This window comes from Lynx canadensis, chromosome A2 (genome assembly GCF_007474595.2).
Source record: "Lynx canadensis isolate LIC74 chromosome A2, mLynCan4.pri.v2, whole genome shotgun sequence".
NCBI lineage: Eukaryota > Metazoa > Chordata > Mammalia > Carnivora > Felidae > Lynx > Lynx canadensis.
The window spans coordinates 2,847,319-2,869,261 of NC_044304.2; the positions used below are offsets into that span (position 1 = coordinate 2,847,319).

Consider the following 21,943-nt stretch of genomic DNA (forward strand, 5'->3'; position numbering starts at 1 on the left):
CCCCTGCTCCCCACCTCCCCCAAACAAAACACAAAGAACATCAAAATCAGGCAAATGAGGCAGCAGCGGTCGTAACAGGCTGCGTTTAGTGGTTTTTTATGTACAAGAAAAATGATTTTTTTTTTGTCTGGTTTTTCATCTTTTGTCTTTTTGTTTTTGTTTTTATTACTTTTAAAGCTTCTCCCCCCCACCCCCAAAAGTGCATTTTTATCAATTGATTTTTTTAAATCTCCCACACTTTATAAAGACTCTCAAATACAGTCTATGGAATGTCTGCTCTGTGCTCTGTGCCCCCGGGCACCGCCCCTGCCCCCCCCCCCACCCCGTTCACCAGGCCCGGCCCCCCAAAGTCCAAGGCACCTTGTATCTGGGCCTGGGAGGGGCGGGGGGGACCCTGGGCCTCAGGAACCCTGGCCATGGCCTCCAGGCAGCCCCGGCATCGGGACGGGGGTCTCCCCAGCCCCTCCACCTCCTGGCCCTGCCTGCCCACCCCCTGTGTAAATCTATGTCCTTAGTGCGAGCTAGTCTGAACTCTGAGGTTATGGCTCCCGGGGCGCCCGAGCCCCCAGGCCCTGACCCGTCCTGCGCCAGCCGCCCTCCAGGAAGGCTGCTTCCTCAGCTTAAATAACTTTTTAAAATAAAACTGCAAATATAAATATCTTTCTTTCTCAAAAAATAGGATTTTTGTTTTTTTTTTTTTTTTTTTTTTTTTTTTTTTTCTGTTTTAAATTTTTTGTCCTGCTTTTCCTTTCACTCTGTCTGGCCTCCTACAATCCCGGCTGCCTGGACTGCCTCGGTCCTGGGGGGCCCCTCCCCCCGCCCGGCCCAGCCTCGACCCCACCATGCGCGACGTGTCCAATGCTGCTGCCCCCCCCCCCCGCTCCCGCCACCGCCCCCCCCAACCCCGGAAGGAAGCAAAGGGACAGCCAGGTACAAATGGCGACGAGATGGCCACAGGGGGGTCTCCTGGGCAAGCCACCCAAGGGGGGGGCCGACTTTGGTATGGCCTGCTGGAACCCGGAGAGGCGCAGGCCCACACCCGTGCCAGGCTGGGCCTGGTCCGGAACTTTACATTCACTGGGTTTTAAGTTTTGTTTTTGTTTTTTTTTTTTCTGTTTTGTAGTGTTTTTTTGCTTTTTTTTTTTTTTCTTAATCTCAAAAGGTGGGGTCAGGGTGGGGGGGGGGTGCTAGGCAGGGAGAAGTAGCAAGGGTGTTAGCCTCTCTCTCCTAGGTCCCACAGGCCAGCTGACCGCTCCGGGGGGTGTTGGGGGAGGCCCTCCGGCACACACCTCCCCCCGCCCCCCCCCCCAGGAGCTCCCCCCCCAACCCTGCCCGGAGCCCCTGGCCCGGACCTCACTCTCGCACACACGCGCACACACATCCACCCAACTTCACCAAGATGATGGAAATAACAATTTCGCTTTGTTTTTCTTTTCTTTTTTTTTTTTTTTTTTTGTACCAGGCAGTTAAAAAAAAAAAAAAAAACACCCCAAAAAAAGAAAACAAAAAAAAAAAAACCCCAAACAACCAAACAAAAAAACGTTTTGCTGTGTCCTTTCTGACCAGTCAGCACGCTCCCCCTCAAATATTTTTTTTTTGTTTGTTTGTTTCCTGAAACGCGAGAACTCAGCAGTATCTTTGGCAACACTTGATCACGACCTTAATTTAAAGAATAAAAATAAAATCGATCCACGTCTATGTACAGTATGTGATTGCGCGGGGTCAGGGGCCGGGGTCCCGGCGCTGGGCCCATGCGGACGCTGCGGCCCCTAGGACGGGCGGGCGGGCCAGGGGTTAAGGCGGAGTGGGTGGGCAGGGCGATCAGAAGCGGAGCTCAGAGCTAGGGGCAGGGGTTTAGTGCAATTCCCGAGGAAGTCTGTGTTAAAAGTGTGCTCGGCGGGGATTCAGCCCTTGCCCCCGCCATAGTCCCAGAGGCCTTGATCCCCCCCACCCCGAGTCCAGCCGCCCCCACTGGCCAGGACGACAGCTGTGATTTTTCAGTTGGTTTTATTGCGAGGGGGTGTATGGGGGGGGGAGAGGGCTGTCCCCTCAGGGAACCTCTCAGCTGGGGTGGGGTGGGGGGGGTCCCTGGCCTGGGCGCTCGAGCTCTCTGCTTGGCCTCCACAGATGGTTCTCCAAAAGGGCTTACTCTATGACACCGGGGTGTGAGGGAGGCCACCCGGCCCTGGGCTCCCCTGCCACCCCCCCTCAGGAGGGGGGGTCCTGAGACATTTGGGGGGCTGACGGGCTCGGGGGGAGGGGTGATGAATAGTATCCTGTAGAAACAATGATGAAAGTTGCCTTCTTAAAAAGCTTCCCTTTAAAAAAAAAAAAAAAAAAAAAAAAGACAAGACGGGGTCTGTCACAGAGCAAAGGGGCACAGGGAGACGGGCCAGCAGCGGGGGGGGGGGGGGAGCAGGGGCACCCCTCACCTTGGGCTTTGATGGGGGAGGGTCTCGGCTTGACAGAGCGTCTATTTACAGGGTCCCACGCTAGGCATTGCATATGCGAGAGGGCGTTGGGGTGAGGGTGCCCTGGCCTCTGGCAACACGGTCTCCCCAGCCCTGGCCCCCGTCCGTGGCCTGTGGCTCGGTCAGTACCGGGCCTTTGGGGAGCCAGAGGCTGGGGGGAGGCGGGTGCCAGCCCCCAGATTACAGTCAGTGCCTTTGAATAAAAAGAGGGGTGCCTGGGGGAATATAAGGCCCTGGAGGTGGGGCCCCGCCACCCACCTCGACGGGGTTGACCTGTCCCAGATGGCGGCTCCTTGGTGGCCACAAGGAAGGGCGGCCATGCTGGAGGGCGGGGAGCCCCAAAGTGGGCGAGGGGCGAGGGCAGGGGGCGGGCGGGGGGGGGGGACTGGATTGCTCTAGCTGGTTGGAAGGCCAGCCCTCTCTCGGGCCCATCCCTGAGCTGGGGAGTCAGTAAGGAGGGTCCCCGCAGACACGGGTGGCCATCGTATGGCTGGCAGGTGATGAGACACCTCCGAATCAGAACCAAAACGGGACAGAATGGGAGGGGGGTGGGGGGGGGGGACACGGCAGAAACACAAAAAAACCCCACGGTCCTGCCTGCAAGGCAAGCCCCCAGGTCAAAGCACGAATACCTCAGAAGACCTCGCCCCCGTGCCTTCCTGACCCCTCTCACCTCGGGGAACAGAAGTGGATTCTGCATCTGCGGTGGGTTTTTTTTTTTATTATTTTGTACAAAAATAAATTGACTTTTAGGAATTTCTTTTTGCTCTCTCTCTCGCTCGCTCTCTCTCGCTCGCTCTCTTTTATTTTTTATTTTTTATTTTTTTTGTCTTTTCGACTTTTCATAGAAGTTGGTTGCAACTTGTAAACATGTTTTTAAATTAAGAATTAAGATAAAGTATAGTACCCGTTCTGTTACAAAGTGCCAAGACTTCTATTTGTGGTTGGTTGTCTTTTTTTTGTGTGTTTTTTGTGGTTTTTTGTTTTTTTTTCCTTTCATTTTGTAAAATGTTGTCTTTATTGCTTTTGTGACACGAGAACGTCTGGACTCTTCTCCCCTCCTCCCTGCCACCTCGAGACCCTGGGCTCCCTCCGCTCTGGCCTCGTCCACCCCACACTGTTGCTTTGCTCCTCTGAGGAAAGTATATTTTATATATATATATCTATATATATCTATATATAAATTTTGTTTTTAAGGAGGAAAAGAAAAAAAAAAATCTAAAAAGTGCTTTAAAAACTTGGGAGAGGGCTAAGGGGAGGGTAAAGACAAAAATGTTTTGAATCTCCAAACGTCTCGTGGGGTCTGGGTGGCCTGGGTCGGGGAGCACGGCCTGGGGGGGGGGGGTGGCGGGGCGCCCTGAGCGGCGGTCCGAGGGGGGGGTCCGCCAGGGTGTAAGTGCCGTGAAGGGAGGCGGCGGCCCCCCCCCCCCCCCCCAGGGAGCCACCCTGGCGCCCCCTCCCCCGACTCCCCTCTCCGGGCCTGGAAATAAATAGATTTGTGTCACAGCGGCCAGGACACATACAGGACCACAGGCAGGAGCGGGAGGCAGGGAGGTGGGGGGGGGAGACCCCCACTTAGTAAGTGCCCTGAGGAAGGAGGGTGGGGGTGGGGACAGGGTGCATTTTAACGTCCACTCACAGCGGACAGAGATCATTTAAGGTCTTGTCTGAAAGACTCATAGAAACCAGCGAGGGGATGAAAACAAAAGCCCACCCCAGTGCCCCAGCCCCCGCGGCCACCCTCACCCCCACCTGGCGCCTGGGGCCCTGACCAGGCCTCAGATGGGACCCCAGACTCCATGCTGGGTGTGCCCCGCGGCGGGGGGGGGGGGGGGGGGGGGCGGGGGGCTCAGAATCTAGATGTCCCACAAAAACCCCAAACCGAGCCCCGAAACCCGTCGGCGGGGTGGGGGTACGGGGAGCCGGAGCGGGGGCGAGGGTCCCCGCGGAGGGAGAGAACATCATGAAGGAGAAAAATCTCAGAAAAGCACTACCCTAGATTCTGTGGCGCCTCATATATATATATCTGTATATATATATATAGATATAGATATCTGTATATAGATAGATTTTCTTTTTTTGTGTTTTTGGGGGGGTGGTGGGTGATTTTCTCTCTCTCTCTCTCTCTCTGTCTCTCTCTCTCTCTCTCTCTCTCGGGTTTCTGTTTTCTCTTTTTGGTTTTCAGGCAAGTCCGGCCGCGAAGCTGCCGTCGGCGGTGGCCCCGGCGCCCCCGTCGCCTCCCCCTCCGCCGGCACCCGCTACATTCAACCTGCTCAGGTCTTCAGCGCCGGCCTCGTCCTCGTCCTCGTCCTCGTCCTTAAAGTGCTTCTCCTGGCCGTTGCGCCGGCCGTCGGGGGAGCCGGGCGGGGCCGCGGCGCCGGGCGGGGCGGCGGCCCCCGGGGAGGGGTCGGGCCCCCCGAGCGCCCCGCCCCGCACGCGGGGCTTGCGGCCGCGGCGCGAGGGGACGCCGTTGCAGCCGTCCTTCTTGAGGTGTCTGTGCAGGTGGTCGGAGCGCACGAAGGTCTTGCAGCAACTGTCACACTGGTAGGGGCGCAGGCCGGTGTGCACGCGCATGTGGTTCTTCAGGTCGTAGTTGTGCGCGAAGGCCGCCCCGCACTGCTGACACAGGTACGGCTTCTCGCCCGTGTGCTTCCTCATGTGCACCTTGAGCTTGTCCTGCCTGTGGGCGGGGCGGAGGGGGGGTGGTCAGCGGGCGCCGGCACCACCCCGAGCCCCGCGGGCCACGGCCGGAGACGTGGGCCCTCCGCGCAGGGGTGGGGACAAGCCCGGGAATACCAGGGCACCCGGGGCCGTGGGCCCGAGACGTGGGCCCTCCGCGCCCGAGGAGGGACAAGCCCGGGAACACCGGGGCACCCGGGGCCGTGGGCCCGAGACGTGGGCCCTCCGCGCCCGAGGAGGGACAAGCCCGGGAACACCGGGGCACCCGGGGCCGTGGGCCCGAGACGTGGGCCCTCCGCGCCCGAGGAGGGACAAGCCCGGGAATACCGGGGCACCCGGGGCCGTGGGCCCGAGACGTGGGCCCTCCGCGCCCGAGGAGGGACAAGCCCGGGAATACCGGGGCACCCGGGGCCGTGGGCCCGAGACGTGGGCCCGAGATGTGGGCCCTCTGCGCTGGGGAAGCGACACCCACAGGGGCTGGAAAACGCCTTGCACTCCCCCCCCCCACCCCCGCCACCGCTCAAATGGCAGAACCTCTCCGAACCCCTTTTCTCTTATCCATAGAAGGAGGGAAATAATGGGGCTTCCCTCTGGGGGTTCTGCCTGTGGCACCTGCATTCATTCACAACACTAGGCATTTACTGAGTGCCTGCTGAATACCAGACCCTGTTTCCGGTGCTGGAAAATACTACAGGGCATGAGGCAACACGCCAGGGTGTTTGGTAACAGAGAGGGTGGCCAGCTGTCCTGGTCTCTAAGACCGAAAGTCCTGCATTCTGGGACAGAGGGTCTCCACCCCACAGCCCCCAGTCTCCGTCAACTCCCCCAGCACCTCCGTCTTTCTCTGCTCTGGCCGCGCTGGATTCCTGGCTGTCACTACAACAGGCTACTTCACTAACAAGCCTACTTCAGGACCTTTGCACATGCTGTTCCTGCTGCCTGGAGCACGTTTTAAGCGGACCTTCGTATCTGACTTCCAGCTCAGACGTCACTTCCTCAGACAGGCCCCTCCCCACCTCGCACTCCACCCAACCCACCCCGCGTCCCTCAGGCCACCACCTCTCACTCTCGTTTGTGTGCCAGTTTCCTTGTTCCTCATCTGTCTGCCTGCCTGCCCATCTCGCCCCACAGGGAACGGTGCGGAGCCAGCCAAGCTGGCCAACGGATCAGCCCTAAAGCAACGACAGTCCGGGTGCTGCTCTGTCTCACACAGCAGCCACGGCTCTCACACGCGGCCCGAACCCTCGCGACGTGGCCTGTCCAAGCGGAGATGGGCCACCAAGTCCAAAAGGCGCCCCAGATCTTGAAGGCTTCGTTCGCGTAACGTGTCCTGCAAACTGGCTCGCTCAGAGCTCTGTACGCCGATGACACGTTGAACGCAAGAAAAATGGACGTCAAACACGACTCGAGTTACTGTCACCTGTTCCTTTCACTTTTTAAAAAACGCGCCTACCGGAAGATGTCAAATCACAGAGGTGACTCACGTGATCGCTGGGTTGGCCTCCAGCCGTGGGAGAGGATTCCTGCCTGGAATCCACAGGGCAGGGGCAGAGACCTGGGTGTCCGGAACCCTGGCCACATTCTGACCCGTTCCTTGCTGCGGCCTCTTGCACCCTACGGCTCGGCCATCCTGGGCCTCTCACTGTTCACACCTACCACGATGCTCAGTGCCGGGACCGACAAACTCCTATGCATCCGTCAAAGCCCCATCTCAAATGTCCCTCCTCCTCCAGGAAGCCTTTCCCACTCCTCAGAGACTTGTTCTCCCCAGGCTCTTCTAGCCCCAGGTCCCTACCTCTGGCACCACCCACAGAGCTCTAACCCTTTCAAGCCTCCCTATTGCCCTGAGGTTCAAGGCCTGGCCCTTTGCAACCAGACCCCTGCCTCTTCTCCAGCCTTATAATCCCACGTGAGTCAACAGAACTCGGGACACAGTGAACTCCTCGTTCCCTGGACCGCCCGGGTCTCTTAGCCCCGAGGGAGCGCCCTTCCCTCCACCTCCTCAGAGTCTACGAACACGGTCTCCCGCTTGTCCCGTCCAGATCCCAGCGCGGGCCAGGTCCAGAGGGGACAGCAGGGACTCCGACTGAGGAGCAGAGAGACTCCTCCAGTTAAGGCTCAGAGAGGCAAAGCGACCTGTCCCAGGCTGCACAGCGGGCCAGGGGCTGCCCGGTGGTGGGGTGGGGGTGGAAGCAGCCTGTTTCGTCACCCCGAGCCCTGGTCCGGGTAATTATAGCCCCGGCTGCCACAGGCCCCGCTTACTCAACTCTCTAGTGTGACTCACAGGGGCCCCCGGGCTCCCTGGCCTGGAGGAAGGCGTGGGGGCTGGGGCCCTGGGTTGGGGGCAAAGAGGAGCCAGGTGGGCACGTGGGGGTAGAGGCCCGGCCTGGTGTGGCGCTCCCTGCCTCAGTTTCCCCGCCTGGTAAACAGAATCAGCCTGAGTCAGGGTGGGGTAGCCAGGAGAACTCCAGTTCAGAATGAAGCCACCTGAGGCCTGTCATTAGGGGTGTGGGACCGGGGCGGGGGGGGGGGGGGGGGGGAGTGTCAGGGGAGCCCCAGGCCCCTTCTCACCCTGCTCACCTCTCCAGATCCTGGCTTACTGGGCCTCTACAAAGCTGCCCCTCCTGGGCCCAGAGACCCCGAGGGCACGGCCCACAGCCACCTTACGACCCCTGTCTGGAGGAAGAGGCAGCCCCCGAGACTAACAGCGCCCCAATCTCACCAAATGGGGGGGGGGGCAGGCCCCCAACTAGATTCCTACCTCCCAGCTGGCACCCTTTACCCCCTGCTTAGGGTCCCGAGCCCTGCAGTCTGGGCCACACCCTCTCCTCCTGGCCTGGTGGGGAAGGGGCCGGGGGTCAGCCCCTAGATCCTGTCCCCATGGGGCAGGGCCGGGAAGCTGGGACAATGGCCTCTTTCTTCAGCCTGGGTGGGCGTGGTTGGGGGAACCCCAGGGCGGGTGGGGGTAGGGGGTGATGCTGAGTCACCCAGCCTGGCCAGGCCCCTGCACGCCAGCCCCCCGCGCCCCCCCCTCCCCCCCTGCCGCCGGCTGGCCCACAGGGCCCAGCCAGCCAGCTCTGGACTCTTAAGACCCAATCACAAATTCCCCTAGCCTGGCCTCCAACTCCTCCTGCCTAGGGACCAAACCCCGTGGCTCCCATGTCCATTTCCCTCCTGCTGCCGCCGCGACCCCCAAGCTGAACTGGCCTCAGGGCCTTTGCAGTGGCGCTGCCCTCCTCGGGGACTCAGCTCTCTGTTTAAAACAGCCGCCGCCCCCTCCCTGGTTCTCTGCTCCCAACTTGCGTTCTCAACTCGGTGGTTTTAGCTCACACGCGCCCCATGGCCCGCACGGGGATTCTGGCGTGCCTCTCCACTCCTGGGTCCCCCGGGGCCTAGGACAGGGCCTGGCACCCAGCAGGTGCTCCGTAAATGCTGGCCGAGTAGAGCGAGTCCCCCGGGGCTCCTGGGAGACTCAGGGAGGCAGCCCGGCTCCCCCCGCCCTACGGCAAACGTAGGGCCTCCAGTCCGGAGGAGAAGAACGCCCCCCACCCCCGACTCCCGGGCCTTCCCTCGAGCCTGAGCCTCCCGTGGTCCGGCCCCGAGGCCTATGGGCTCAGCCTGGGGAGTGCCCGAGCCCTCCCCCGCCCGAGACAGAGAAAGCACCATCCCTGGAGGGGACAGCGGTGCTGCGGGGGGGGGGGGGGGGGGGGGGGGGCGGGGGTCCCGGCGTGCCCGCTGCACCCCGCCCCGCGGCGCACCGGCTCACCTGGTGAATCGGACTTTGCAGATGTTGCACTCATAGGGCTTCTCTCCGGTGTGGGTCCGGATGTGCCGCGGCAGCTTGCCGGCGCCCTGGATGACCTTCTCGCAGATGGGGCACTTCTGGAAGGCCTTGGCCCGGATCTTCTTTTCCACCTTCTGCGACCAGGCCGGGTAAACATCCCCGTCGTGGGCGCCGCTGAAGTACTTCAGGTAGTAGTCCACGACGCCCTTGTCGTCCGCCCGCGACTCGTCGTCGCTGTCCCCCGCCGCCGCCGCCGCCGCCGCCGCCCCCGCCCGGCCCACCGATGACATCATCTGCTGCAGCAGCGTGCTGGCCGCCAGCCCATCCGCGTCGGGCCCGTCCCCGTCCCCGTCCTCGGCCGCGCCCGACAGGAAGCCCGGAGAGTCGCCCGGCTCGGGGGCCGCCTCCGACAGCGAGGCCGCTTCCTCCTCCCCACCCCGGCCGTAGTGGCCGTTCTGCGTGGCGGTGGCCGGCGGGGCCACGGGCGGCGGGAAGAGGCCCCCGGCAGGGGCGTCCTCGTCCCGCTCCGGCCACAGGCCCGGGTTGCTGTCGCCCTCGTCCGCGTCCCCGGCCGAGGGCCGCTCGGCCGGCGGCCCCGGCCCGTAGAAGTCCAAGCCATTGCAGTCGCCGGCGGCCACGGCGGCCACGGCCGCGGCCACGGCCTCCTTGGTGGCGTCCAAGTCCTCGTCGGACGTGCCAAAAGCAGACCAGGGGAAGGCGGCGGTGGGGGGCAGGCTGTTCATGGGGTTGCTCTGGAAGAATTCGAGGTACTCCTTGGCCCGGAGGAGGTTCCGCTGGTCGGTCTGATCCACGAGGTCCAGCTGCCCGGCGTCGGCGCCCGCGTCGGCCGCCAGGATCTGCCGGTCGAGGAGGTCGGCGCAGACGTGGCTCACGGCGGGGATCTCCAGCAGGCGGGCGGCGCTGAGGATGTCGCCCACGTTGGCCGTGCTGACGGTGAGCGTGGCCGTGTAGGCGAAGTCCATGAGGGCCGTGAGGGCCTCGGCGCTGACGAAGTCGATCTCGTACACGTTCTGCTGGTCTACCACGGCGCCCGACGTGAACAGCTTCTTGAAGTACTGGCTGCAGGCCGCCAGCACCGAGCGGTGCGTGGGGAACTCCCGGCCCTCCACCAGGATCACCACGTCGCACAGCAGGCCCTGCGTCCGCTGCTCGTTGAGTCCGCTCAGGATGTCGCTGCTGTGGTCAGGGAACGGGATCCCGATGGGGCCGTCCACACCGCCGGCCATCTTCCGCGCCGAGACCTGCAGCGCCAGGTGGGGGGGGGGGGGAGGGAGTAGTGATCGTGAGGGTGCGGGGTGGTGGGCGCACCGGCCGGGGCTGGGGACCCCCGGAAGGCGGCGCCCCCTCCCCACCCCCAGCCTCAGTTTCCCAGCTGTGCACCAGGGCAGGCGGACGTACAGTGCTGCCTTATCAACGGGCAAAACCCACGCCGGGGGCTCGAGCGACAGATCCTGACACCACCCCCCCCCCCTTCCACCAGAGGGCCCCCTAGAGTGCCCGGCCAAGGGATGATTTGAGGCGGCACGGGAGCACACAGTAGGCGCTCGATAAATGCCTTGCTTCCTGAGGAACCTGAGCGCTGGCTTCTGCCCGCACCGTCTCTAGGAGGCGGTGATGCAAGGCACCCACTGTGCGCTGTCATATGCCCGAGCCCCCGGCAGTCCCTGCAGGCAGCACCGTCTGCCCTGTGGAGGGGAGAAAACAGGGCTCCGGGTGGAGAACCACGCCCACGGCCCCTCAGCCGTACCCTGACTCAAACCTAGGATGTGTGACCCGGGGGACAACCCGGTCGTCAGTCCCTGCCTGGCCCCTGGGCCTCTCTGACCTCCCAGCGAGGCTCCGAGTCAGGAGGAAAGGGTAAGGCCAAGACCCAGGGACCAGGCTGTGGGCGTGCCCTGGAGGGGCGGAGCCAGTGGCCACACGACAAGCCACTTCCCGCGCCTCGCGGAGCCCCCAGCACGGAGCCCCCAGGACGACGCAGCTCAGCTTGGCCCAGGCACAGCAGAGAGTCACGGGGGGGGGGGGGGGGGGGAGGGGCGCGGGGGGACGACTGCCTGAGGCTCCTTTTCCCTGCCCACCCAGGCTGAACCCCCAGAGGAGAAGTAGGGGCTTTCTGTCCACCTCATGCCCACCCGGCTCCTCCCCAACTCTTGGCCACCCTGTTCGGCCCAGGGCCTCAGTCTCCCCATCTGTCGAATGGACAGAGAGGCCTTTGGAAAAGCTGGCGGTAGCGGTGGGGGACACTCCGTCTGTCCTGCCCCTCTCCCCCACTCCCTTTTTCCGCCTTCCCCTGGGCTGTGACTCATCCACCCACTCGGGCGCTTGTGCAACCCTCTGGCTCCTGTCCCCACCCCTCCACCCTCTCTGGGGAGCCCCCAGCTGCCCCAAGCCACCCAACACAACCCACGTTCCTCCGGTTGCCCAGCTCTCAGGACTGAGCCCCCAGACATCTCCCGGGAGGGGGGCCGCGCCTTCCTTGGCCTAAGGGCCTCGGGACCCCCCAGCCCCCCGGGCAGAGCCCGAGCAGCCCAACCCAGCTCCAACCCACATCCCTCCCGCCTCGAGTGGACCAGCCTGGCAAGGGACCCCGGGGTTGGTCTGGCCCGACCCAAGGCCAGGCCGGGACTGTCCCGACCCGGGGCCGCCCTGGGAGCAGGGCCCCGGCCCTGGGGCTCACACAGAGGCCTTTGTGTGGCCACTCGGGCCGGCACTACACTTCCCAGGACGCCTCTCTCTGCGGCCCGCCCTCTTTCCCGCTGACCACACCAGCTGCTCGGCTCCCCCCTCTGTTCCGCCAGCCTGTGGTGGGGCCGGGGGGGGGGGGGGGGGGGAGGCTCAGATGTGGCTGTTGGGAGCAGGAGATGGGGGGGGAACGCCCGACCCCATCTGAGGCCCAGCCACGGAAGCCTCGGAGGAGCCCCTGTGGCGGCTCCCACCCCCTGCCACCATCTGCCGTCTGGCCCCAGGCCCCGGGGAGCAAGTGGGCAGATGGGCTCCGGATCAGACTGGCCTCGGCCCTCCTCACCCCCTTCTGATCCGGGCCACCGAGGCCTCAAGATGGCCACCCTGGCCCCGCTTGCCATCCTCCCCCCCCCCCCCCCCCCCCCGGTGCCTCAAGGTCCGAACCTGCAATGGTTCAGAGGATTCAGGAGCACCTCCCCCCCCCGCCCCCCCAGGCTGCCCCACCCCTGCCTTCCCACGGGCACCGCGCCTGCCGGGCAAGGGGGCTGGCGCAGCCCGGCCCGAAGTATGAAGATGCTCGGGCTCCGGTTTGCAGCCGGCTGGGGGAGCAGGCACCCGGCGCCGGCCCGGGCCCTGGGTCTGGGTCTGGGTCTCCACCAGCCAGGCGAGCCTGCAGCGTGGCGCGGCCCGTAGGTCCAAAGGCCACGTCTCTGTCCCCTCCAGCCAGGGCCTCTGTTTCCCCCACGAAATCCTAAGAGACCCCCCCCCCCCCCAGCAAGCCCTTGCCTCATCCCTCAGCCTGGAAACTAAACTGGGTCTGCAGACAACCTGGCCCACACCCTCCCGCCACCTGCGTGCCACACCCCAGGCCACTGCCCCCACCCCTTGGGGCCCCTCCCTCTAAGGCAGAGGCAGAAAACCCTGCGCGGGTCAGGCGGGCGACCCGGCAGTTACAAGGCACCTGTTTGCTGAACACCCACTGTGCGCCACGGCATCTTCTCGCCAGGACAGCCGTGTGGCCTCCTGCACCCTAAGAGGCCCGGCCGGCACCTGACACCCAGTAGGTGCCCCCACGCCAGGTGGCTGCCCCGGTCAGGACGACCCAATGAAACGTCTCTCCTGCAGGAAGCCCCACCCCCACGCCGGCCAGGTCCCCACCCTCCAGGGCCAGGGTCCTCACAGCTCGGGCCCACACCCACCCAGCCCATCTTTCATCAGAGCCCCGCCCCCGCCTCCATGGGATTTCCGGGGCGCTCGGTGCTGACTCGGCGGCGGCCGGCCGAGGGGCAGGCCTCAGCAGGCTCCCCCCCTCCCCCCACCCCCGCCGCCGGCGCACAGTAGGGGCGCAGCAAACCGGATGAACCAAAGACCACAGAGCTAGGCGCGGAGTGAGCCCACACCCAGCCCCGCCCACCCGGCTGGCGCGCTCCCCCGGTCCCACCTCTGAGCTAACCTAGGGTCATTTATTTGCTGCACGGTTTCCAAGGCGGCAGAACCCGGGCCTGTCGGGAGCCCTCCCCGGGGCCTCCCGTGTGCCCTGGACGATTGGGGGCTAACTGGCACCTCGTTTCATCCTTCTCGCTGTAAGCCCAGGGCTTTACAGAACGAGGAGAGGCTCAGAGAGGTGAGGAGGCCTGGGCAAGGGCACACAGCAGACCAGCGGCCAGGCCGGGGACCCAGCGCCAGGTCAGGAGTGCCCCCGCCTGGCCCTAGGAGCAGCAGGTGTGGCAAGGGCATCCTGAGCGCGGAGAACAGGACAGGCAAAGGCCGGGAGGTGGGCGCCCCGGAGAGGGACAGGGGGAGGAGGCCCTATTTACCGTGCTTCCCAAGGTCAGGGGCAAGGTGAGGGTTGGGGCGGGCCTCCTCCTTCTCCCCCCTCCCCAGACTCTCGGGAGGGAGAGGGGGTGGCCAGCAGGGGGTGGGCAGGTAACTGCCACCTGCTGTCTTCCTGGAAGAGGGGGCGAGGGGGGGTTGCTTAATGAGCGGTTGAGGCCTGTCTATCCCCCACGCCCCGGCCCCGACACAGAGTAGAACAGGAAACCAAAGAAGGGACCTCTGACACCTACTATGTGCCGTGCACAGCAGTCCGGGCCCAAATCCCAGGTCCTCCACTTCCAGGCTGTAGGACACTGGGCAAGAGGCAGGGCCTCTCTGTGCCTCAGTTTCCTCGGAGGTCATGACAAGTGCCAAGGGGACTGGGGCTGCTTGAGGCCCAGGGTCCCGGCCCCACCTATTCAGCAAACTCTGCCTGAGGACCTACTGTGTGCCGGCATGCGTCCCCAAAGGCCCAGTGAGGCTGCTTACTGACCGCCCCCCCCCCCCGGGCCTCCTTGCGGATGGGGGGACTCTGAACTTAACCTCCGAATGTGACTCCAGGAATTCAGCCCCCTCCCCACCTACTGCGTGTCAAGGAAGTATGTGGTGAGGCCCCAGGAGGAAGCCAGGGGCGAGGAGCCCTCACCTGGAGGGGAAAACCAGACCCAGAGAGGGTGGGTGGCCGGCCCAAGGTCACACAGCAAGTCTGGTGCCCAGGTGCGGTCGCCAGGCCCACGCCCAGCCGCCCCCGCCCCCTCCCAGGCCAGCGGCCTGTGTTGCAAGGTTGGTCCCAACGGGTAACCCCGCCCTGACCTGGTGCCAATCCCTGCCTGGCCCGGTCCCCGGCCTGGGGTTTAATGGGACAGGAATGCAGCGTCCCGATTAGGGAGTGGGGGGCACCAACGGCCCAGGGTGGCTGCCGGGCTGCCAGCCCGCCTGTCCTCACAGGCCTCCAGCCAGGCCAGACACCAGCAAGCAGGCCCTCGGCCATTTTATGTGTCCATTTATTGCCCTAAATGGGGAGGGGCTTCCTGCCCAGGCCTTAAAGGGCCAGAGGCAGGAAGGCTGCAGGCCGGTGGGAAGTTGGGGGGCGGGGGGTGCTTCGAGGAGGTCACGGGGATCCCATCTGACCCCCAACTCGTGGGTGGGGCTGAGGCTCACCCTATTCCCACGCTCTCGAGGGCTGTCTCGGGTCAGGAAGTAACAGCCCTGACACCAGTCACCGGCTTCCAAGAGGAAGCCCCGGGAAGCCAGAGCCACTCGTGGGGAGTTAGAAGGAATGAGCTTCCCATCACCTGGGGGTAAGCAAAGCCAGGCTTCACAGATTCCCAGCACGGTCTAGCCCACCCTTGCTCAGGCTGGACCTGCTTGGACAAAATGCCCAGAAGGGGCCTGGCTGGCCTCTCGAAGCTGTCCTCTCTTTCGTCCAGACCTCTCCCTCCCTCCCCCGAGGCCTGCTTGTTACCAGGAGGTGCCTGCACCTCCCACCCCCCACCCCCAGCCCGGGCAGGTGGATCGCTAAGCCTGGAGGGCCCAGACGAGGGGGAGCCTGGCCCGTTGGGGCCTTGTGTCCCGTGCCCACAAACCCGCCAGCTCCCTCCCATCAAACACATCCTGATGGGAGGTGGGACGGGGCCTTGTTTTCCAGTTAAACCAGAAAGGCGTGGGTGGGGACACTTCCACCGAGTGGCCGCTCACAGCCTGCTGGGGGGACAGATGGAGGGGCCAGTCCTTTGGCCAGGCTCTTCACAAGCGCCAGATTCTCAGCAGGGCCCCTTCCGCGCTTTGGGGCTCCACTCAGGACTTGGGCCCCGAGGGCAGGCGCTGCTCCTCAACAGGCCCGACCCTGATCTCGACAGGGGTCCTCACAGGTCTGTAATCACTGCCCCACTTTACGGGTCAGGAAACTGAGGCTCAGAGAAGGGAAGTGACTCGCCCAGGGTCACACAGCAGAGCTCACTTTCAACACAAGCCCACTGGCTCTGTACTGCCCGACTGGTCCTTCCCAGGCTCCTCCCCCCTCCTCCACACTGCCCCCAGGTACCAGCAAGGGACTGAACCCCCTACCCTGGAGGCCTTGGGGCCGAGGACAGCTTATTCTCACGCCCCCTCAGAGCTGCCTCTGCCTCAGAAAAGGGAGAGGTTTGCCTGAGGTCACAGAGGGAGCCTGGGGCAGGACTGGAGTCCTGCTGACATCTGTGAACTCAGGACAGGGGGGCCCTAACCCCTGGTCACCAGGGATGCAGCACTCTCCCAGGCCCTGACACCGCACGACAGTCGCTCAGCCAAGTCTCCTGGGGAATCAGGGACTAAACCCTCAGGACCACAGGTTTGGGCTGATGGCGAGACTGAGGCTGGCAGAGGGGCGGTGACCTCCCCAAGGAGACCTCAGGTGGAGGTGAGGGCTGGGCTGGGACTGGACCACACTGGCCCCCACCCAAGCCTGTTCCTCTGGTCCCCGCTGCCCAGGGCTGTTGCAGGGCGGTTTATGGTCCATCAGGTGCCTGGAGCACAAGGTGACAGGTGAGGGGGTTCTGCATGTCTCAAGTGGCGGGGCTGGCGACACACTCCGGCAGAATCCCCGTTGCGCCCTGAGTTGACCTAGGTGCTCCCACCATGAGGGAGGGCAGGAAAGAGGACACAGGTAGGACCACCCAGGGAGAACCCTGTAACCCCAATTTACAGCGGGGGACACCCAGGCTCCAAAAGGCCAAGGGGCTTGTCCAAGGTCACACAGCAGCTAGTGGGTCATTCGAAACCCCGGCAGACCTCGGGCCAGCTCTGCTGCAGAGGGGCTGGCCCTGAGTCTCAGCTTTAGCGAGGTGACCTCAGTCATCTTGGGTATAATGGGTCATAAAACCCAGAGCCCTGCCCGTCTCCAGGGGCCAAGGTGCGGGACCGTGGCTCAGAGAGGGCAGGAAAGGCCTTAGCGAGCCATAAAAGTGCCTGCCACAGAAGGCTGGGGAGGCGAGAGGACAAGGGGCTCATGCTGTGTGACCTTGGGCACCTGGCTGGCCCTCTCTGAGCCTCGCTGTCCTCTTTGGACACAGGGTTTCATAAGCCCCAGGAAGTCTCCATTTGGCCTACAAATGCCGGCTCTCAGCCCCCAGGCCCCCAGGAAGAGAAGTGGGTGGGTGCCCCTCAGCTGAGAGGAGACTCGTCTTGTGAGTCAGGAGGCAGGACCATGAGGGTCAGACCCAGGCCCAGCTAGGTGACCTTGGGCTGCTCTCTGCTCCCCCCTGGGCCTCAGTCTCCCCTGCCCAACACGGCACCTGCTCCGAGGGTTGCTGTAAGCCACCCCCCCTGCCTGCCCCGGGTCCCCACACGCGTGTCTAGCCTCCCCTCCCAGCCTTGGTTTCCTCCTGTGGCAGAGGGGACTGCCACCAGCCTGACCCAGCTATAGGTCAGAGGGCCCCAAGGAAGAGAAAGGAAGGGAAAAGCAAACACGCGTACTTGCTACGGCCTCAGGAACCTTCCCCGCTGGATGAGACCCGGCTCTGCCAGGCCTCAGTCTCCCACACAGAGGAAAGGGCGCATCAGCTCCCTGCGGCCACCCCCTGCTGCTTCTCCTAGGGCCTGTGCTGAGAGTTTCTCGTGGCTCCCGGCCCGGGCCAGGGTGCTGACTGGCCACCACGCAGCCAATCAGAACTGAATAATAAATACCCCCCCAAAGTGACCCTCGAATTAAAATTTCAGTGTCCCCGTTGGCTCCTCTTTCCCTCATTAGGCATGCGGATCCCAGGCCTCCGCTCTTCCAGTCACCGGCTCCTGCCCCCCCTTCTCCCCTAGGCTCCCGTCTCCACAGCGATGGCTGGCGGTAAACAGAGCCCCGAGCCCAGCCGACAAGTGCCAGGCCCGGTGCGCTCTAGGGGCCCCAGCGGGGGTGGCCCCCAGGGGAAAATGCCCCCTGCACGGAGCCGGGCCTGGACTCCCCGGACCTCTCCCAAGACCAGCTCTGCCAATAGGAAGTGATCGGCTGGTCCTGCGGAGGGCCCCCCCAGTGTGGGAGCGGCACACTCAGGGTTACGCCCTGGCCGTGTTGGGGGGGGGGGGGGGGGGGGGCGCTGACATGGAATCCCGGATGCCCTCTCCAGCCGGCCCTGCTCCTGGAGGCAGCTGGCAGGGGGAGGGGGTGCGTAGTAAACGAAGCCTGCCACCCATGGGTGAACCAGGTGGGCACACCCGGGGAAGGGGCACCAGCACCTCTCTCACTTCCGCCGCCCAGCTTGGGGGGGTGGGGGGAGGAGTTGTCTGCCTCCCCTGCCGGCTCACTCCACTGCTGGCTGCATTCCCCAAACATTTAGTGGGCGCCCACTGGGTGCCCCAGCCAGGTCGGACAGCAGTCTCTTGCTGCGGTCCACCGGGCTCCCCAGCCAGCAGTGCCACCCAGAACCCGCAAAGGCCTGTGCCCGGGGGAGGGGGGGGTGCACCGGCCCCGGCGCTCAGTTCAGGCCCCTGCCTGGTTCCAGGCCCGGGACTGGGGGAGGGGGCTGGTTCCCAAGCCAGGGAGGGAGGAAGGGCGAGGGAGGGGGCCGGATCCCACCAGCTCACCCCCTCCTCTGCCGGGACTCAGGGTTCGCACGTGGTGGTGGCGTCAAGGGGAAGGAGGGGGGGGGTCTGAGCCAGAGGAGACGGGGTCACGCGCTTTGGGGGCGCGGGCGGGAGGAGAGGGGTGCTCTCCGCCCCCTCCCCCGGGGCCGGAGCCGCGCGGCCGCGCGGGCGGGGCAAGGGGCCAGGCCTGTCCCCCCACCCAAGGCTGAGTCAGGCCCGGGCGGGGGCAGGAAGCGGCCCCCTCCCCCGCCCCGGCCGCAGCGCGCGGCCCCCGCCCCGGCCCGCGGGCCCCCGCCGCACCGCCCGCGTGGGGGGCTCCTACCTCCTTCCCGGGGCAGCGGCGAGGGGGCCCGGCCCCGGCGGCGGCGGTGGCGGCGGCTGCGGCTGGGCTGGCTCCCTCCGAGGGGCCGGGAGGCGGCAGTGAGCCTGGCCCCGCGCCACCCCCCGCCGCCGGCGGCCAATCCCCACCCGGGCTGGGGGGAGGGCGATGCAAATTACCCCGGATCTGGGTCCGCCCGCCCGCCTCCCCCACGCCCGGGCCCGGCCTGCACTAGGCCGCGCATCCCCGGGCTCGCTTGCGCCGCGCGGCCGCTGGGGCCGCCGCCCTCCCCGGGGAGCGCCGGGTGGGTGACCCCCCCCCCTACCGGGGCGGGGGGCCGAGGGGAGGGGGGCTGGGGACGGTTACACAACCAGGCGGGGAGGGGCCCCGGGGCGGGGAGGGGGCCGGCCCGCGGGCCGCGCAGCCGGAAGCCGGGGACCGCCACCGGCCCCCGGCGAGGGGAGCCCGGCTTCAGGCCCCGCCTCCGGGCCGGCTCGGCCCGCCCCCGCGCCGCGCCGCGCGATCGGTCCGCGCCCATTGGTTCGCCGGCCCGCCGCTCACCGCCCCTCCTCCGCACCGCCCCTACCCGCGGACCGCGGCGGGCCGCCGGCGCGAGGCACCCTGGGACTTGTAGTCCCAGCCGCCTGCCACCTGCCAGTCGCAAGCGGTGGAGGGACTACGGCGTCCAGAAGCCCCCGCGGCCGCGCCCGCCCACCGGGACACTCCACCCCTTCCCCCTCCTTTGCAAAGCCCCCCTCCCTGTTTTTTCAGCCCCCTCCCCCCCATCCCCCATGGAGCTCAATCCTGGCCAACTCCAACGTATGCACGCAGCACCGAATAGGCCCCCGGGGGGCGAAAGCACCCCCAGTACCTAGCTGCAAACTTAGCACGCGACGCGCCCCCCTATCTCCCCACGCCGGTTCCCCCCCACCCTCAATGCGGCCCCGCTTCCCCTCCCCCGCTCCCCGCGCGTCTGGGATCCCCGAAAAGCCATGCACTGGGGCGGGGGGGGGGGGGGGGCTGGGGCATAAGCCCATGCACTTCGCCCCCAATCCCCCTTCCCGGGCGGCGCCCCCTCCCCGCGCTCGGGATCCAGGGCGCTCCCAGCCTCCGGGCAGCTGCCAACCACCCCCTCCTCTGAAACTTGCGGAACGTCCGCGGCTTCCCGGATCTCCCCTTCCCGAGAGGGCAGAGGTGGGCGCAGCGCCCCCGGCCCGTCCCCGCCCTGCACCCCGTGCGGGGGGCCGCGCCGGGCGCTGACTTACCTCGCGCGGCCGGGCCGGGGCCGGGCCGGGCCGGGGCGCGAGGGGCCGGGGCCCGGAGTTGGGACTGGGCTCCTCGGCCGCTCGCCTCCGGGGTCCGCGTCTCTCGCTCTCCGCCTCTCGCGCTCTCCACTCGTCGCTCCCTCGCTCCGGCGGCGGCGGCGGCGTCACTGCCCCTACAGTAACTGTACAGTACAGCCAAAGCCCCGTATGATGCTCGCGACTCCCTTCCTGGTTTCTCCGAGGGCAAGAGGGGTCCTCCCTTGTCTTAAAGGTGCCGCAGCCGCCGGCCCCCCCCCACGCCCAGCCCGCCCCCCCCACCCCGGCCTCGGAGGCCAGAACAGGCTCGGCAGGTCCCCTCTTGCCACGTCTCTGCCCTCCCGTGGGGCTTCGCCCGCTGCGCCGGGGAGACCGGGCTGTTATTAGGTTTTGTCAAGTTGGTGGGGGGGGGGGGGTCCAACCCGCCCCCGGCGCGCCCCCCCTCCTCTGACCTCTCCGCCCCGCTGCGCGGCGCCGTGCCAGCTTGCCAGCTTATCTGGCCCCAGAGCTCCCCGGGGCGCGGGGGGAGCGGGCCCCCCGGGGTGGAGGGGGGTGGGGGCCTCCAGATAAACAGGCCCCCAGCCTCTGCGCAGGGGCGGGTGCGGGGGGGGCGCGGGCTTTGCCCCCGACGCCCGGGGCGTGGCAGGATGGCAGCGGGGGCGGGGAGGGCTGTGCGCACTGCGAGGACCGACGCGGGCGTGGGTCGCGGCGGCCTGGGCCGCTGGGGGTAGGGGGGGGGCGAGGGAGCGGGGACCCCGGGCCAGGCGCCGGCCCTCCCGGGGCCTCAGTTTGCCCCGCCGCAGAAGGGACCCGGGGGCGGGTTTTCGACTGACGGCTTGGGTCCGCTGGGCTCCCGGGTCCCTAAATGAAACAGCCAACCTGCCTGCCCGCGATTATATAAAAGAGTCGCCTCCGCCCGCTGCGCCAGGGGCGTAGCGGGGGAAGGGGTTGGCGAGGGGCGGGCTGGGCGGTTGTTTTCCCGGCTTTCCGAGTTCCCCCACCCAACTGCGGGCCGCTGGGCTGGACGGGGACCGGGCCCCGGACGTCTGGGTCCTGCGGGCCGCTCGCTCAAGGGTCTGCGTGGCTCCGGAGGGGCAGAGATGGGGAGTGGGGAGGCGTTGGCTCAGCCCGACTTTTTTCCCTGTCCATTTCTCCCACTTCCTCCCCGGTCGTGGGAGAGGTCCGGCGGGGCACGGGGGAGGGGGAGGAGGGGCCGCGCGGTGAGAACGGCCTGACCCGGCCCGGCCGGCTGCCCGCTGCACACAGTAGGCGCCTGGGGAGGGCCGGCCGGTGCGATCAGCCGCGCGAGGGGCTCTGGGCCTCAGTTTCCCCTTCCTCCTTCCCTCGGACGGAGAGGGCTGACACCTGCTTTATAGCCGCCTTTTACCGAGCGCCTCTCGAGTGGCTGGCTCTGTCCCGGGTCCTGTTTACCTCCATTCTAACATCCAATCGCGTTATAATCATTATTATTTACTGTTATCATCATTATCACCACCATTACCGGCCCTGCCATGGGTGAAGCGGATGGGGTCTGTCCTTCTCGGACTTCAAAGCTTCCCACCGCCCCTGGTACTTTATTGCTTCTTCGCCCAACATATTAAAGGCGCCTTTCAACTCCCAAACGGGTTGAATCGACTTTTGTAATAATAATTTGGCTTCTAGGGGAAACCCGGGAGGCCCCCAGAGGGGAAGTGCCAGCCCCAGGACTGAAACCAGCCCCTAGTAGGTAGGAAGGGACTGAGGGAGGGGCCGTGTGGGTCCCGGTGAGGGTGGAACCCAGGGACTTTGCTCTAACGACCCTGCCTGGGATATAAGCCCGTTTTCCTTCCTTAAACCAGGCTGCCATCAGCCTTAGGACAGAAGGGCCAGGCAGAAACACAACTTGCAGGTCTCAGGGCTGTGCCTGGACTCCTGCAGATAACTGGAGCTCGGGCCTTGCTCCTCAATGGCCTCACCCCCTTCCCCGCAAGCTCCACCCTCCGGGTGACTCAGTTTCCCCTCCTGTACCATGCAGCCCTGAATATCCTGCACCGTTTTTCCACAGGGGATAAACCGCTTCAGGAGGGGCAGGGAATGAATATAGACGCGTACAGAAGATTGGCATTGAAGCTAAACTTCATTATGCCCTGAGAAGGAGGAGTTACATAATTTCCATCTTACATATGACAAAACTGAGGCCCAGAGAGGGGCAAGGGGCCAGGGCGTCAAATCCAGCATTCCACCTGACTCTGGACCCTGCCAGAAGGGCTGGGGGTGGCTCCTCCAAGGATGTGCCGGGCTGGCATACCCCGCCCCACCCCCCCATGCTCACTCCAGTCCC

The 21,943-nt window shown here is 65.4% G+C and overlaps 1 protein-coding gene across 2 annotated transcripts; it reads right to left on the bottom strand.

The window, feature by feature from the left end:
* Positions 1-4,568: 4,568 nt before the first annotated feature.
* Positions 4,569-20,056, bottom strand: ZBTB7A (zinc finger and BTB domain containing 7A). Of its 2 annotated transcripts, none has more exons than XM_030292185.1 (3): positions 19,588-20,056; positions 8,917-10,196; positions 4,569-5,151 (listed from the first exon to the last, which is right to left on the bottom strand). In XM_030292185.1, exons 2-3 carry the CDS (start codon positions 10,179-10,181, stop codon positions 4,653-4,655), a joined length of 1,764 nt encoding a protein of 587 aa, XP_030148045.1. In that variant the 5' UTR covers positions 10,182-10,196; positions 19,588-20,056; the 3' UTR covers positions 4,569-4,652. The 2 variants fall into 2 exon arrangements, with proteins under 2 accessions (XP_030148045.1, XP_030148052.1); XM_030292192.1 differs by lacking the exon at positions 19,588-20,056 and adding an exon at positions 18,326-18,492.
* Positions 20,057-21,943: the final 1,887 nt, after the last annotated feature.

What these genes read in the sequence shown, in the direction of transcription:
- ZBTB7A (XM_030292185.1), bottom strand. Translation starts at nt 10,181, where the DNA reads ATGGCCGGCGGTGTGGACGGCCCCATCGGGATCCCGTTCCCTGACCAC. An exon ending in TGCAAAGTCCGATTCACCAG is followed by an intron (nt 5,152 to 8,916) that starts GTGAGCCGGTGC and finishes CCCCGCCCACAG; the next exon opens with GCAGGACAAGCTCAAGGTGC.